We start from the raw sequence: 17,878 nt of genomic DNA on the forward strand, positions 1-17,878 counted from the left end.
GTGAAGCCGGTAGCGCTTGGGCTTTGGGCAGCCCCCTTGCCTCCGGACCCTGCGCCCCCAGCCGGGCACTTCCCCTCCCGGGCTCCGGCGGCGCAGGGTCTGGAGGCATGGGGGCTGCCCGAAGCCGGTAGCGCTCGGCTCTTAAACAGAGCTGAAGAGTCAGGGGAGGAGCAGAGCCGCCATTTTCCCGGACATGTTCGGCTTTTTGGCAATTCCCCCCGGACGGGGGTTTGAGTGCCAAAAAGCCGGACGTGTCTGGGAAAAGGAGGACGTATGGTAACCCTAGTGGAGTGACACTGAGTGAGCACAGCTGGGGGCTGGCCTGTAGGCTCTGCCCTCGGCTCTGCCCTCGGGCCAGCCGCTAACGGGTGACGGGGCCGCTCTTGCTGCTGTGACGTCACCTCCCGAGGTGGCTGCGTGGCCCAGGCAGGCTCAGCCAGACCTTGCACTGGGATGGCTAGCGAGTAAAGTGTTTGAGACCCTCAGATGAAAGGTGCTAGCGAGGAGCAAAGGGCTTTCATGTATACGATACAATAATAATGGTGGGAGTCAGAGATCCTTAGCTTGTCCGTTCTTTGGGACAGGGCCTTTTGTTCTGTCTGAACAGCACCTGGTACCAGGGGACCTGGGTCCTGCGATAATATGCATATAATAATAATCATAATATTATGCTCACAGTTGTTACCACTGCTGGCCCAGTCCTGTCACCCTCGTCACCTGCCGACGCCAGCTGCAGGCCGGCAGTGCGACCCAGGCGCGCACAGAGAGTGCTCTTCACAGTAATACGAGCTGGAGCAGATGACACACAAGTAGCTCTCCCATGTCTATGATCTATAATGCAGCACTCACAAATGCTGCTCAGGTCTTTTTAAAAAATAACGTTGCTCCCCCAGACTGTAAAACCTCTGACTGCTGGAAGCTGAGACTGGATCACTCCAGAACTTGCCCTGTTCCGTTCATTCCCTCTGAAGCATCTGGCACCATCCACTGTCGGCAGACAGGATACTGGGCTAGATGGACCCTTGCGCTGACCCAGCAGGGCCGTTCTTATGTTTTGTTCTTATTCATCTAGTTTGCCCATTATTCATTATCCACACACCCGTCACTTCTATGGTACTGATCACCGTCTGTCTGAGCCCTGTACAGAAGAGACTCCAAAGCGGGAGAGAACAGGGAAAACATCCACCCAGGATGCCCCTGGAAGCAGAACCAGGTATCTGATTTGTGTTTGTCGTTCAGAAATATTTTCTTTCATTTTAGTTCCTGCGTTTCTTAGCGTTAGTTTATGCAAAACTAATGAACTAGCAGGTTGTGGGGAAAAGCCCTTCTGGAAAAAACCCTGAGTCATAAAAATTACCCGTTATTAGACAGAGAAAATGCAATGTCACTAACTCTTCTTCACCTCGAAATATAGGTGAGTCCAATTTTTCTCAGAATTACATGATAGTTTCCCTGTTGGTCTTTCTGTCTCCTTTTCACGGCCCCTTTGTCAGGGCTCCTTCCCCAGGGGCTGGGGGATTAGGAATCTGCCTTAGGAATAAATGCTGCTGAAAGAACTGGCTCTACACACTGGTGTAAGCTGGGCTGTTTTTCACCATTCCTGGAGTGCAGTTAGATAAGGGCCTCGCTGCATCCCAGCTCCCATTATTAGCTCCTCTGGAACTGCAGCCTCAGAAAACGCCGCGCCCAGGCTCACTCCCCTGGCAGCACCGGGGTGTGACTCCGCAGGGCCTGGGCCAGCCTGACTCAGGTACAGCGATGCTGTGTGTCATGAGCTCAGCTGAACAAACAGAGCGCAGTCACCTCGCCGCAGCCGCTGTGCCACTCCAGGCTCAGCGTCAGCCCTGCCTCCCTGCCCGCACAAGCTGCTAGTTTCTGCTCCTCTCACAGCCCTGGCTGCTTGGCAGCGCCACGTTTCTATTTAGTCCCGGCCGACCTCAGCGCCGTGGGAGGATTGGGAGCCACCGGCATTTGGAGAACGTGGCTCACTCTGTCCCAAACCACAAGCCCAACCCCGTTCCCTGCGCCACGCTCGATACACGGCTCTACACGGGGCCCTGCAGGGGCCGGAGGGGCCGGGGAGCTGTTACTGAGGGCCCATCAGGGACTGAGGTAATCACTGCTCCGCTAGCTCCTGTGCTCTCTGCCCCTGCTCATGGCCAGCCCATTGCCCGGCTCTGCAGAGGGCAGCGCAGGGTGTGCAGGGGCTGGGCTCTGCGCGTTTTCTGGTGTCCTGCTTCTGCACAATGGTGTGACTGCAGATCCCTGCCTTTGGGGATGTCTGCACCCAGGGACATGGAGGCAACCTCTCACCAGGGCCCCCAGGGCCGTAAGCAAGCTCCCCTGACCCACAGGGAGCCCCCAGCTGGCAAAGGCCCAGGGGTTAGCTCACTGCCCCATGGCCAGCCTGTCGGGGCAGCAGCCCCAGCCAGGAGAGGAGCTGGCGCGGTGCCTTTTCACCTGCACTGCTGGGCCGCAGGCCGCGGGGGCTGGAGGCTGAGTGCGGGTGCCCAGACATTGGCATCAGAGCAGGAAGCCCCCGGCTCCTGCCGAGCTCAAGGGCTTTCCCTGTTAATTCACCATGGCCCAAGCTGAGCATTCGGGGGCCGCCTGGCTGCGGGTTCTGGACACCCCAAAGACAGGGTGTGCTGGGTTGGTTCTGACACGTCCCTCCCCAGTGGCCCCGAGGCCAGCCCTGCAGACGGAGACCAAAGGAACCGAAATCTCACTTACTATTTTTCAAAAATCTCCTGCTTTGGGGGCCCTGATTCCTGAGTGTGAACACAGGAGGCTGGTGAGGCTACGCTGGGAGATCTGGGCTTCTCCAGTCTCATTAGCACCTTTGAATCATTTGTTGCCTAGGGAGTGAAAGAGACCGATCATGGCAGATCTAGCGTAATCACATCAGGAGCAGTAACTAGCCGGGGCAGAGCAACTAAGCCCAATGGCTCAGGGACTTGGGGCCTGACGCTGTGACTGAACTGACGGTATCTCCGGGCTACAGGTCCCAGCCTAGGAGCCCTGGTAGAGTCTATTTCACCGAGGCAGGGACTAGCAGGGTGAGGCTGGTCTTACTTAATGCCGGAGGAACACCACTGATTCCGATCCCTGGAGGACTCACACTCCGGCTTCACACCCACGTGAATGAGCTCAGGGTCTGGCCCCGGAGCCCCCTCCCTTGTTACACTGCAGTGGTTGCAAGGCAGTCAGAGTGGACAAAGCAGGGTGGCTGTGGAAGGAGCCGGAGCAGGAGCAGAGCCGGGGAGCTGGCTGCAGACAAGAAGCTGGCAGGTGAACAGCTGGGTGGGTGCAAAGGGGTCCTGAAGAGACACTGGTCCCCAGGAACTGCTAGTTTGTCATTTATTGACATGAGAAGTGCCCGTGCCTGGGCTGTTTGCACAGTGGGGTGGGGCTGGGGAGCTGGCAGCCTGGTGAAGCCTCTGCAGCCACTTCCTCAGCGTGAGTGAGAGTCTCTGGGAACCCAGCCTGCAGCAACAGCGCTGGGAGTGCCGACAGCCCTGGCTCTGGGCGTGTGGCACAGAGCAGCTGGCAGCCATTACAGGGGACTGGTGCGACAGCCCCACCCTGCAGCGGGTCAGGCACAAACCGGCACTAGCCCGAGAGAGAGAAGGACCCTTGTACTTAGCACAAGATTGAGAGGCAGCCCAGGTGTGCAGGGAGCAGGTGTGGGAGCCAGGTGCGCCGGGATCACTCTGTGGGTGGCAGCGAGACGGGGTGACAAGGGGTGGCCCTCATGGGGGGCACAGGCTGGCAATGGAGCAGACTCAGGCAGCCCATCAGCGTAGCTGTCAGGAAAAGTGAGTTTACGATAGCCATGCCGATAACATTTCCTTATCACGTTTCAATGAAAAAAGAGTGAAGTTTTCTGGTGTCACAACATTGTTCTGCAGCCCCCTGAACATGTAGTAATAGAGCCAACGGCTCATGAACACGCATTTTTCAAAAGGCCATTTCTGGGGTCCAGCACAGCCCCACTACAATGTGTAGCACACACTCCAGCACCAGTGCCTGCTCCTCCAAACCCTGCTGTGCTGTCGTGTTTGGGGCACTGGGCCCAGAAGCTGGCTCCTGAATACAGCCCCTGTAAAGAGGGGGCCTGCAGTTGCCTGCGCAGGGATCGGCTGACACAGCTCCCTTGCTGGGCATTCCTCCTTTGAGACCCATGTTCTGGGGGTGACGTCACAGGGTGACTCTCCAGGTAACCCCTCCCCGCCAGCAGCAGGTGTCTGAGCCTTTGGCCCTGCTTTGAGCAGGGGGTTGGACTAGATGCCTCCTGAGGTCTCGTCCAACCCTGATAGTCTATGAGTCTAGGATTTTATTCTGGCAGGGTCATTCAGCCTGTGCACCAGCCCTGGCAGCGGCGATGTCGCCCAAGCAGCCTCCAGCCTAGAGCACCAACGTCCATGCTCCATGGCTTGAGCCAGACAGCTGTGCATCCTGGCCTTGCTGACGAGACTCTGCCTTCCTTCCTTTCAGGGCTCCGACCTGCTGAGCAGCATGGGAAAGCCCTGGTGGCCTCTGGGCACCGGAACAAGCCCTGGGGCCAGCTCCCGGCAGTGCTTACCCAGGGCTACGCGTCCAGGTGAGTCCAACCTGGCTGTGAGCATCCACACTGAGGTCAGACCCCACGGTCTCAGTGGCGCTGCTCGACCCGGGCTGGGCACTAGGATTTCTGGGGGCGTGTGCCCTGGTGCTCAGACTGTGCAGCCCTGGGAAACGTTTGCAGTGTGTTGTGGGTCAGACTGGCTGTGGACCAATGGGAACACTTGCTGGACCTGCAATGCGGGTTAGGTGTGGACATGCATCGCTGTGTCACAACTCCCCCACCTGCCTCTCCCTGCTGTCTGCACTAGCTCTTGTCACAGCTTAGCTGCCGGCCTAAGCCTACGAACACTGCAGGGTGCCTGTGCGCTTGCAGGGCTGGGTCCTCAGCCTGCAGGTTCCAGCTCTGCCTAGTCAGCCAGGAGGGCACTGAGTGCAGCTCTGGAGGCTTTAAAACCCTCCCCACGTGGCCACACAGCTGCTGAGCGCTGGGGTCTCTCTGGCTGTCCTTTGTCCTAATGAGCAAGCCCCAGTCTGGGAACTGACACCAAAGCCCCACCTCCGCCTGGCGGAGCAGAGGGAGTTATACTTAGAAAATACAAACCAGCAGGATCTCATTCAGGGGCTAAGGCAATACACCGCGTTTATTGTGAATACAGAGTAAGCAATCAGTTATAGCTATAACATTCCATTCACTCCCACATTCATTCACACACACACATGTTCTGCAAGGTTGTTATTATAATTACCAGCCGAGGAGTTGCTCGTGCCAAGTCACTGGCCAGGTGGCCTGGACACGAGGATGGAGCCGGGCCTTGTCAGATGCGCATCTGATGCTCCTGGAAGTTGGTTGCAGAACCAGACCCAAAGTCCTCAGTCTTTAGGATCTGTCTTTGTAGGGATCCATCCTCATACAAGTCTATGGGGTTTGCCCCATCACGCTGTTTTCGTGTTTGAAGTGATAATCAATCACGCAGATGGCACAGCAATGACGGTTTGTTATCTTGCGCTTCGGTTCTTCGGTCCCCCTGTCCTTGGGGCGGTTGGGGGTGGATTCCGGTGTGCCCTCAGGGTTATCGGGTTATCTTGCCCGGCGCAGTCTTCTGCCAAACGGTCCTGTCGGAAGGTAGTTTTTTTCTTCCTCCAGAGGTGTCGTTTATTATGATTTTAAGGCTGGCGCCTCCATCTTTTATTACCCAACCAAACATACAACCGCAATCACACTCTATTTCACTTCACATTTTTTTCCTATCACGGCTACATTTTATTACCTATTAATTCTTTAACTTAACTGTTCTAAAATCATTTGGGCATGACAGACTCCAAGAAGCCTATTCACACCACTTACTACATATGAAAAGAAAACAAGCAAAATAAAAATGCAAGCGTGGGGGTTAACAGATCTTATCCCTGAGTTCAGAAAAACAGTCGTAACAGCAGCTGTCCTTAATGGTAATCTTATCACTTTAGAACAGACGTTTTGTCTCGGGATGTGCGTCTACAATTAACACAGACTTGTACACTGACCGGCAGATTTCAATTCGCACAGACTCAGCCAGCTGAGCGGCGTATTTCTTTCTAATGGTCAGGCCAAATCCGGAGTCTGTTCTGGCCATTCTTTCTCACACTTTCCCGTAACATCGATGTATTAACTATCACTTTACTCCAACCAGGGACGCCATTGCGTGACACTGCTGCTCAGCTTGGCTACCATCTTTGACTTTGGTGGCAAAGTTGACTCAGTTTACTCTGAGGTGGATTTTCCCTCCGTGGCAGCATGGCTCCTGGGAAAGAAACGAGACAAACTTCAGCAAACGATGTTCCACAGGGCCACCGTTCCCTGGCTGCCACAACACAGCTGTGGGCAGAGAGACAGCCTGCAGCTGTGGTACCAGTCGCTTTGAGACCCTCTGCTGCAGAGCCCGGCTGTTCAAAAGCCCACCCCGGAGCTAAGAGCAGAGAGCCAAAGCACGGCAGGTAACACCTGACCAAACCTTGCTATTTACAAAGTACCCAGCTTTGTTTCCAGCTCCCTCTGGGCACGGCTACACACAGTGCAAGCCCAGGTTTTGAACGCGGGCTCAAGCCGAACCCCCCTTCGATCTACACACAAACTGAGTTAACCAGGGCTTGGACCCAGGATCCCAAGGGATGGAGGGTCCAAGCCTGAGTCAAGCTGGGACCCAGGGTTCAAGCCCTATTGCTTTGCAGTGTAGATGCAGCCCCTCTGGACTTGTGCTCTGGAGTCCACCAAAAGTATCCCACAATCCCATGGGCCGGCTTTCTGTGTCCTTTGAACAGTCACAGTTCCCCACAGTGCACCACACACAAAGGGCTACAGCAGACACATTTTGGGAGGCGCTAGGAAGTCTGGGATCTGGGTGGCACGACTCGGGCCCTCATACTACAGTGTAGACCCTGGCGCCCCAGGTTAGGAACCAGGCTTCAACAATTCCTAACCTGGAGGTACAAATGAGTGTAGATTCTCAAGCCCTAGGTTCACAAAGCCAGGGTCTGACACCATGAGTTCTACTGCAGTATAGATGAACCCTAAGAGGTTTTCTACATGTGTATTTGCTCATGACCCCAATTCCGTACACTGAACTCCCCTCCCGCTCCAGCGCCCCAGAATAATCCATCATGCAAGCTGCTCTCCGAGCAGTCTTCCTGTCATGTCAGCACTGCGCCAGGCAGTGCACAGGAAGACAATGAACTGGTGTAGTCCTGTCACACTGTACTAGAGCCATGGGTAGTTACTGACGATGGAGCAGCTCTTTCTTCCTCACAGCGCTTTGCAGACTATGGGCCTGATCCTGCACAGTCTTTCAAGGGCAGATGAGGGCACATTGCACCCAGCAGGATTGGTCCATTCACAATACAGTCCACTACAGTGCACCCACCTCTGGGGTGGAGGGCAGTAACTGTCAAACAACATATTGCCCAGCAGCGCGGGGAAAGGACAGCCGGGTAAGCCCCTGCATCCAGCGCATCGCATGGGGTTGTTAATGGCCATGCAGCGTCGCCAGGCAGAGAGGAGCTCGGTGCTGCGAACAGCACACTCTGTGCACTGGGACTGTGATCCCGCTGGGGGAGGAAGGGCTGAGCCAAGCCTGCTGGGTCCCTGCACCCTGCCTCGCTCAGACATGACGCTGGGGAAAGTCCCTCGCCCAGAGCCAAAGAGTCCTAACAGAAGGCCTTGATGGCCTCGGAACCTGACTGCCATACAGAGACGAGGTGGCAGCCGGCCAAGTCCCTGCCCATTTCGATCGACAAAGCTAGCTTTTGTGGACTCCTCCCCTAGCCCCGCCTCCTTTGACACCCTGACCCCGCCCCAACCCAGCCTCCTCTGCCAGCCTGACCCCTCCCGCTGACTCTGACACCTGCCCTGCCCCTAACTCCGCCTCCTCTGACACCATGACCCCTCCGCACACCCTAATCCTGCCTTCTCTACCATCCTGACCCCACCCCTAACCCCGCCTCCTCTACCACCCTGACCCCCTCACCTAACCCCACCTCCTCTGCCACCCTGACCACTCCCCTCCCCCTAATCCTGCCTCCTGTGTCACCCCCCCCCGAAGGGTGCGCTATCTAATCCATTGGGCGCACACACCCTAAACCTCTTCCTGTTCAAGCACCATAAAGCCTTGCACTCACTCTCACCACACACCCTGGTGCACCCTAAGGGGGGGGCCCTCATGCTTATCCCAAGGTGACCCCAGCACGCTCTAGCTAGACCACCCTCCTTGCTCAGCCCCTAGTGCCCACCTCTCTGATCCCAGGTAACCTGTGTTGAACAGGGGCCAGGCCAGTTCCAGGGTGTTTGTCTGCCCACTCAGCACTGCTCCGTGCGACACACTGGGCGTGGGACACACCCCGAGCCGGGGGGGGGGGGAGGCAGGTATGGGCTGACGAGGGATGGGGCCAGGTGCCCTTGGCATGGCCACAGCTCCAGGATTCACGCCTGGTCCCCGACCTCCACCCGGCCACTCTGATACAGTGGCAGTGTTTAGCGAGCAATGGGGCAGCGCTGGCTGGCTACTCACACCCCAGCGAGTCCCAATGGGGCTGAGTACGCACCATGACATGCCCCACACACCAGCCCCAGTAACGCTGCAGTCACTAGTGATGGGCTGGGTTGGCTGGTGCCGCCTCAGGCCCAGACTGGGCGGCTGGGCACAGGCCTCCCCCTGGGCTCTGGGACCCTGCTCCCTGCTGACACACATGGGCCACAGCGCCCGGAAACGCAGCTGGGGAGGGGGTTCAGTTCCCCAGGTTTCTGGGGGACGGCTGAGCCCCCCCCCCAATATGCCTTCTAAGCGCAACTCCTAACACCATTCTGCGTGCTCACCATCACCCCACGCACGAACTCCCCCCAAACACACCCCACCCCCTTCCCCATAGACGATCCATATTTGCTGCACCGGGAGGGCAGGGGAGGGCAACAACCCCAGAACCGCTCATGTCATATCCCCCGCAGAGATCCCCCCATCCCCAGAAAGCAGCAGCCCCTTCCTTTGCGACTCCCAGCTGGTCCTCGCCCTGCCTGGCACAACTTGCCAGCTCAGCTGCTGTGCTGGGTGTTGCCCCCTCCAGCCACATCATGTGATGAATAATCGGGGGGGGCATGTGACAGTCCCCCTCCCCACACACACATACACATGCCCCCTCCACACATCACCTCTGCTCCCCCTCATGTGCTCCAGCATCTTTGGCAGAATTGAGCAACCTGACCACTGTCCTGCAGCAGCTGAATAACACACCCTGCCCCCCTGCCCGTCCCATGCCAGGGTCCTGCCCGTTTTGCCTTGGGTCAGCTCACAGGCTGCAACACGGGCAAGCCTGGGGCTACTCCCCTCCTCACATCAATGTGCCCTGCCTGGGGCCCGCCAGCCACAACCCCAGCAGCGCCATGGTGTGGCGCCTATGGGGTGACCTCTCCACCCCGCACCACAAACACACACATATTAGGCGCCCAGGCAGGAATGCGGGTGCCAGCAGACGCACCCATCTGAGTAGCAGGGTCTGGCTTACCACGCCCGTATGACAACTGGGGCAGGTTCCTGTCTCTAGGCTAGTGGGTCAGGCTCTCTGCAGACTCAGGCAGCTATGGCTCCATCAGTTATACCTGGGTCACAGTTCCATGCTTTTTTTCACCCCCATAAGGCCTAGAAACGCACAAGCTGAGTGGCTGATGTTATCATGCACCTAGGCCCTACTCATGATGCACCTTCATCTGGCCCACGGCCTGGCACCATTATGCCGTGTGACGTGACGCTCTGGCCCTGGCTGTGTAAGGGAACCAAGCGCATCGATCAGAAACATGGTGCAAAGCCGCCCGATTACCAGCCAAATGTAATCTCTGTGGTATCTGCTCGTCGCCATGGCGATTAGCCTTGGTTGAAGTTTTGCGCCCATTATAGCCTGGTTCTAAGTGGCCGGGTCAGTGGTGGTGAAGGCCTGAGGGCACTAGCGAGGGCCGGGCCGGGCTCGGTAAGCCCCAGTCCATGCTCAGCTGCTGCGCCCGCTTCCCCACGGCCGTGTCGGGGCCCAGCATCGGGGTGTGCGCCTCCTACCCTGCCCGGCCACAGCCCTCGCCGATGATGTGCGCAGTAAGGCGGCCGCTGATTAGCAAACAGGGCCGTGCACACGGGTGTTCACAGCACGGCCCTGCCCGGAGCCTCACGGCCCAGACCCAGTTACCGGCGCTCAGTGTGTGGTGACTTGGGCCCAGCACCACACTGGTGTTCAGGGCCGGCGTCAAAGCTCACAGCCAGGACGAACCTGCCCAGCCAGCTCCCTGCTTCGAACCCAGCTCCTGCCACCCGGGTTGGTAACGTGATTAAAAGAGCGACGCCAGCCTTCACCCTGGCAGGGGCCCGCTACGAGGTGTCGGCCCGGGCACACCGTACTGGCTGTTGGGGAGGGGAGGGGGCGCCACACTCTGTGCGCTAGGGGTTGACGTGAGTTTTCGTGCTGGTGGCAGCCCTGGAAGCGTCCCGGTACCAGCTTGGTGTAACAGCGTCATGGGACCGTTACCTGTGCCTGGGCCAGCACTGGAAATGGCCGGTGCCGCTGGGGTGTGCATGGCAGAGCAGCGAGCGGCATTGCCAGCCACCGACTGGAGGAGGGGCCGGACGTGTCCAGCCTCCTGGGGGCTGTTTAGCTCTGCCACTGATTTGCTGCATGACCGTGAGCACATCACTTTACCTCGCTGTGCCTTGGGGCCCCAGCTGTAGCATGGGGCCAATGCTGGGTGTGTGAGGTTGTGTCACAGGTCTGTTCTACATAGTAGTGGGCCCAAGCCGAGCCTGGGACCCCCCCCCCCCCCAGGAGGTCGATTCAGGCCCATTGTGGCTGCCTTGCTCCAAGAGCTCAGGCTTCTGGGCAAAGCCAGTTTGCACTGAAGGGCGCAGCTCCGAAAGATCACCTCTGACTTGGGCTTTCCTGGGGACACTAAATCACCAGCTCTGCTGTAGCCAGGGCGCTGGTGTGCTGCATCCTCCAGGGCTGGCAGGCCGGGCACGGCTGGGCGCAGCTGACTCCGCTCTCACAGGGTCACAATGATTGTTAATCTCCTCCCCTTCGTTATAATGGCAGCGTAATGAAAAGTGGCCATTGCTTCTCACTTGTTCTCAGTCACCCTTTAGTAATTCCTGCCCTGAGGACCTGGAGGAACTTTGGAGCTGCGCGCGTGTGCTGTGATTTGGAAACAGATCAGTTCAGCGACTCAAACAAGGGGCAGGTTTAGTGCTGAGGCCATCAAACAGCGTGAAGAGCTGCTGCTTGGCGGGTTCAAAATGAGGCAAAGGTGAGCGATGCGCAGACCCAGCACTGCCAGGCTGGTTATGTCTGTTGCCAGTTTTGTTTTTTTGCCTTTAAAAAAATTAAAAGCTATTTCTTTATTAACAGGCAGCAGTGGAGTTAAAAGTGCAGCTGCATTGCCCCCCCTGCATCCCATCCCCACTTAGCAGAGTGGACGTGTGACCCCCCACCCTCCTGGGTGTGGTGCTCTGACCCCTCTAGTGGCACCACGACCGCGTAGAGAGATTAATGAGTCTGCTACAGCCTGAGCTAAGGGCCAGGTGGTGTTTAGCTCATGCAGTAAAGGCTCATGCACTAAGCTCCAGCGCCCCCAGGTTTGATCCTGACGACTGGCGGTCTGTCGCATTACAGATGGATGAAGAATAGCGTGTATAGAAGCAAAAGCACCAAGGCTGCTGTCAAGTATCAGGGGGTAGCCGTGTTAGTCTGTATCTACAAAAACAACAAGGAGTCTGGTGGCACCTTAAAGACTAACAGATTTATTTGGGCATAAGCTTTCGTGAGTAAAAACCTCACTTCTTCAAGGCTGCTGTGTTAATCGCAGGGGTGCCATGCTCTTTACCGTGTGGTCATTGGTGCTAAGTTGTGGGGTAACTGACGATTCACTAAGCCCCAGTGTACGCACACAAGTGGTGTTGATTTTACCAAACCAGGTTGGAAACTCATAGTAAAATGGATACAGCATCCACCACAAATTCATTGCAGGGTTAATGATCTTCCTATATGGGGGCCAGCCTCGCTCCACCCTCGCTTGAGCAAGCAAACACAGGTGCAGAGACAGGCTTTGCACCGCCTGAGAGCGAGGCCTGTGACTGGCCCCATGCTCTGAAGAGGAGCAGGCCGGGGGAGGCACTTTACATCCTTGGCCCCATACATGGCGCTTCATATGACCTATAGCATTGTACTCTATGGGGGGCCCCCTCCCAGAGGTAGCGTGTGCTGGAGAAGGGCTCGTTCAGGGCAGAGCCGAGGTAAGCGAGAACACGACCAGATCTGAAGCATATTCACACGTGCAGGGTTAGTAAGGCAGATAAGCCACGGCTGCGCTCACATCATGCGCTTTTAACCGCGCTGCCTGTAACTCTCATTCAGCCTGATCAAGCTGGCTAGAAGACTGTGTGCTTGGGTGGGTAAATTCCTATGGTGACTTTGCCCAGCTGTCAGGGGCGTTTTCACTGTCCAGGAGAGTTTCTCAGCGTTCAGACTTCCCAGGAGGAAGGCTGTGAATAGCGGAGCCCAGGGCTGGTATTTACATGTGTACTGTCAGCATATGATGCAGCGATTCCTTGTGTAACATGGATTTTACTCTGTGCGGCTCATTGAACCACAGACATGTTACGCTGGAAAGTACAGACTGGCCTTAGTGCCGCTGAAGGCCCTAGGTCAAGTGCACCTGTCGCAATTCTGCCAGACATGGCGCTTAGGCTGGCGAGCGCCCCTGGGAAATCTGCAGCCCCTCCTGCAGGCTCTGGTCCACAAGGCCTGTCTCTGCGACAGCCTGTGGGGCCAATGGGGATTTGCTGGCAAGGCAGGAGATGGGTTTGGGCAGTGGCTAAAGGCGCCCCCGGATTAAAGCCCCTGTACTAATACCCCCACCCAGCCTCTCTCGCGCACGGCACCACAGCAGCTCTCCTAGAGACTGAGAACCAAGTCTCTGCAGCGCTTTGTGCCCCCCTCTGGAATTGCTGGGTCAGGACCGAAAACACGGCCTCAGCTAAAGAGCTGGAGCACACCATTCACACCCCAGCTAGGGCCTGCAAGACCCTCACTTCCTGCCCTCCCCATTAACCCTTCATGCCGCACCGCACAAGCCCATCACTGAACGCCTGGCGGTAGGAAGAGGCATCCCCAGGGTGCAGGGTATCCCACCTTTGTCTGCTGCTGCTGAAGCCAGGACACTGGGCTACATCCACCCCCAGTGATTCCTCCGAGACGGAGGAATCTGGGAGAGACCGGACAGGACCTGGAGTGCTTGGGGGTGCTGTGCATGGCAGTCAGAGAGCGCTCTGACAGCATGGGCTAGAACACTACAGGCTTTACGTTGGCAAAAGCAGCTCACCGCTGCCAAGAAAGAACAATTGTCCAATGAGGCTCCTTATCTTTGCCATTTATACTCAGCCGTACACACGGGGCAATAATAACTGCCTTGAACACATTTTATTATAGACCCGACTCAGGACTCTCGTGCAGTTAAACAGAGTGGCGATGGTACGTACGTAGGACGCCGTTTTTTCATTTACCCAACAGCCATATGTCAGCTACTTTTTAATCACCGTAAGAAGGAACCAGACTCTTATCAAACCTTTTCACCCAGGGCATCAGTTGTGCTGTGGAAAACTGACACAGTGTGTTTTACATCTGCACCTTTATTCTAGCATAAAAGGTTAACGGAAGAGCTAGTAAAAAGGAACACACTCGTCCCCACTCTGCATGGTTCTCAGATGAGAACAGCAGTAAAGCTTTTAGCACTAGGAAGAACCAAGGGAAGGCTTTAAAGCTCATTTGGATTCAATTTTGGTCCAGGAGTAACCCAGTGTTAATGCAGTTTTGTAATTTCATCAGCACAAATCAGTCTTTCCAAAGTCTCGTTTGGCTTTTATTCTAAATGAGGCCAGGCTGGAGACGGCGTCTTCTCGCCCTGCATTAGACATAGAAATAGGTCACTGAGTGATGGTCCCTTATGTAGGCTACCGTAAAGAACAATGCAATGCTCATGAACACTGTGCAACCATTGACGCTGTCAGTGTCAAATGAGGTGCTATCCCTATCCCACAGGGCGGCGTACCCAGGACATGAGGGCAGGCGGTGTTGCGGGCCGTTGCACGGACCCGGCGTACTTTGCATGTATGTAGGGGCTTTCCCCGCTCTAACTAATTGAGCCTCACAGCACAGTGGGAGGAGGGTAAATATTATTAGCCCCATTTTACAAGTAGGGAAACCGTGGCATGGAGGAGCGACATGCCTTGCCCAACCTCACGTAGCCATGTCAGCGTCTGAGTTGGGAGCAGAACCCAGGTGCCTTGGTTTAACCACTAGACTGCACTTCCTCCAAGGTGAGAGGCGTTGGAATGTTCCTGGAACAGCTGGAGTGAGGCGCGGGAGCCCAGCGCACAATGGGGTGGGGACACCTTTGCATGGGGCACTGGTGCACACACTTCACAAGCTGCTGCTCCCATCACCCAGCGGAGCGACGGGCGGCCTAGTCCTCGGGGATCGGCGTGTTGCAGTTCCCATGGTAGATTTTAACTTGGCCCTCGCACCGGAAGTACTGATCGAACACGTCGCTGTACCCATGCTCCCTCCACCAGGAGCAGAGCTGCCGGTTCCAGGTGCAGTCCAGCACGTGGAACAGCTCGGGGTGCTCCATGCCAATCATCGTGAAGAAGTCCTGGTCCCCCAGGTGGCCCTTGAAGTGGTACTTCTCCGTGAGCTGCCGCACCATGTCTGGCTCCAGCAACTGGTTGTAGAGCTGGGACTGGCGCATGGCTTCCAGGTTGAGCAGCATGACTCCGCTGTTAAAGCCAGGCAGGCCGTCGGGAGGGGGTTCACCCACCTTGGTCTGGGGGTTCTCACGGCGGAACTGCCAGAACGTGTGCCTAGAGAAGGGAGAAGAGCACAACATGGGGGGTTACAGACCACAGGGCAGATGGCTCCAGCAGCAATCAGGTGGGAGCCCAAACCTAGCAAGAAGCGTTAACTCCACCAGCTACAAAAATGCACTCTGTGCCCCAGGGAAACGTGCTCCCCCTCAGCATTGCTCCTGCAGGACGAGATAAAACGCCACCCCTGGGACCCATTCCTTGCAAGCCCACACTTCTCCGGACTCCAGGTGTTCTGGGTGCACAAGGAATGCAAGCCTGAGCTCACACCTGCCTCGGAGATTCCTAGATTCAAGCCCAGAAGGGATTATGGGACTGGAAGGGACCTCAAGAAGTCATCGAGCCCAGCTCCCTGCGCTGTGGCAGGGCCAAGTAAACCTAGACCAGCCCTGACAGGGGTTTGTCCAGCTGGTTCTTAAACACCTCCAGTGACAGGCAGGGCCGACTCTAGGGACCAGCAAAACAAGCTGGTGCTTGGGGCGGCACATTTTTAGGGGCGGCATGGCCGGCGCCACAATGCCGCTCCTGCCGTCCCTAAAAATGTGCCCCGGCCGCCCTAGCTCACCTCCGCTGCTGCTGCTGCTCGCTTGCCCTCCCTCCCAGGCTCTCAAACCTGGGAGGGAGGGGGAGATCCAGAGTGGCCGTGGCGTGCGAAACAGCTGATTCGCGCGCCGCTGCTCCCCCTCCCTCCCAGGCTCTCAAATCTGGAAGGGAGGGGGAGATCCCGAGCGGCCACGGCGCGCTTAACAGCTGATTCGCGCGCTGCTTCTCCCCCTCCCTCCTAAGCTTGAGAGCCTTGGGGGAGGAGGCAGGGCTGGGGATTTCGGGAAGGAGTAGAGTTGAGGTGGGGCCAGGGGGTAGGATAAGAAAAAAATGGGAGGGAGGTTGCGGGGGGGGGCAAAAATGAATTTGCTTGGGGCAGCAAAAATCCTAGAGCCGGCCCTGGTGACAGGGATTCCACGACCTCCCTTGGGAACCTGTTCCAGAGCGTACCCACCCTGAGAGTTAGAAAGATTTTCCTAATATCTAACCTAAATCAGCCCGGCTGCAGTTTAATCCCATTACTGCTTGACCTACCTTCAGTGGCCATGGACAGCAACTGATCCCTGACCTATTTATAACAGCCCTTAACAGATTTAAAAACTGGTACCATTATGGTTATTTAGTCTGACCTCCTGCATAACACAAGCAAGAAAACCTCACCCAGTAATTTCTGTGTCAAGCCCGTAATGTTTGGCTAAGCTAGAGCAGGGCTTTGGGGAAGACATGCTGTCTTCATTTAAATACGGCAAGTGCTGGAGAATCCACCCCAACCCTTGGTAAATGATGCCAACCATTAATTACCCTCACACTGTTTAAAAACGTGCCTCTTATGTGTAGTTTGAATTTATCTAGCCTCAAATTCCAACCATGGAATCACATTAAGCCTTTTTCTGATCAATTACAGAGACCTTTGCTATCAGAAACCTCCTACCCAGGTAGAGCTCACCCTTCGGTGGGATAAACTAGTCTTTAGTCCCTTAACATGGGCTGCACCGATTTCTGTATTGTGCTGTTTTTAACAGGAAGTTATGCAGGACTAAATCAAATGCCCCAGTCAACGCAGTCACCTCTATTAGCTATCCTTGTGATCTCCTCACAAACAGAACGATGTGGGGGTGTGACAAGACCTGCTTCCCACAGAGCCCCCCTTGCTGACGGGCATTCATTCTGTTACCGGCTTTTCATGCTGTATTGCCAGCATCCCACATCAGCCTTCCCAGGGGTTTGCGGGGATCAGCGTCAGTCTCCCCAGTTTCCTGGGTCTCCCCGCTTGGTCCCCTGGGAAGGATTTGCTGGTGCAGAAAAAGGCTTGGAAGATTAAATGAATGGGCTGTATTGCAGGGGTGCTGCATTGCCAGCTACTGGCTAACCCAGCCCCCCAATGTCGCTGTGCAATGGGTACTGCAGATGGGGCACTCGGGGACACAGGGTTCAGCTCCCCTTCAAAGGCAAATTCTAGATGATAAATGGAATAAAAACAGTGAAACAAAGTGGGCCAGACTCTGCTCGAAGGCCCTCTGGCGTCAGTCTGAAGTGACTCCATTCCCGCCCGTGTCACTGGGGTCACAAGCTCTCCCACTACAGGAAGGGACCGGAAATTAAACCCAACCCTCTGGTGCCTCCCAAGAGAGGACTGAAAAGAGGCCAGACGAGCTCCCTGCAGAACAACACTCAAACCCTTCTCGGGACCCCGTGAACACGAACACGGAGCCCTTCGAAGCCCCGTGCCAGGGACACAGCCTCCCCGTGGCTGGGCTGATGGCAGGAAGAGTCACAACGGGGCTTCGTGCAGGGCCGCTGGGTTACCAGACACAAAGCTCCTGTGAAAGACACACACACGAGTCTAAATGGCTACGGAAAGGAGCCCCACGCAGCTCCTTCCCCAGCAGTGACACCGTCGGGCCCTCTGCCCTGCGAACCCCCCACTCCTTCGGTACAGCAGAGCGCTCGCTGGAGTGGTGGCTTCTGGCGCTCAATTCCTAGTGCAGAGACCTGCCCGGGACCCCCCACAACCCCGAGTAGCTGCGAACAACAGCCGTGGTTCAGCTGTGAGCGCAGTGAGAGCAGGCTCCTGACTTGCAGAGGAACCGCAGATCGAGTTGCTGTTGTGTCCGCTCTGCAGGGACTAGGCGAGCCAGCAGTCCGGCTCCTTCCTCTCACTTCGTACAGGCATGCGACAAATACAAGGGTAGGACTGTGCGGTCCATATACGGCACTGGTCACTTAGGACCCATCCTGCATTCTTTGGGCACCGAACCCCCCCTGGAGTCATCCTGTACTTGCACAGTGGGCTGAGTTTGCTGCTGTCAGTGGGGCTGCCCCAGTTCAGGCCACCTTCCTTCATTCCGGCG

At 56.5% G+C, this 17,878-nt stretch overlaps 1 protein-coding gene across 1 annotated transcript in view; it reads right to left on the minus strand.

The window, feature by feature from the left end:
- Positions 1 to 13,527: 13,527 nt before the first annotated feature.
- XXYLT1 (xyloside xylosyltransferase 1) overlaps positions 13,528 to 17,878 on the minus strand; it is a 100,050-nt gene continuing 95,699 nt past the window's right edge. Inside the window, exon 4 of the mRNA XM_034781524.1 lies at positions 13,528 to 14,981. Coding sequence (XP_034637415.1) covers positions 14,585 to 14,981 — 397 coding nt within the window. The 3' untranslated portion in view covers positions 13,528 to 14,584. The remainder of the gene's footprint in view (positions 14,982 to 17,878) is intronic.

Source organism: Trachemys scripta, chromosome 9 (assembly GCF_013100865.1).
Source record: "Trachemys scripta elegans isolate TJP31775 chromosome 9, CAS_Tse_1.0, whole genome shotgun sequence".
Lineage (NCBI taxonomy): Eukaryota > Metazoa > Chordata > Testudines > Emydidae > Trachemys > Trachemys scripta.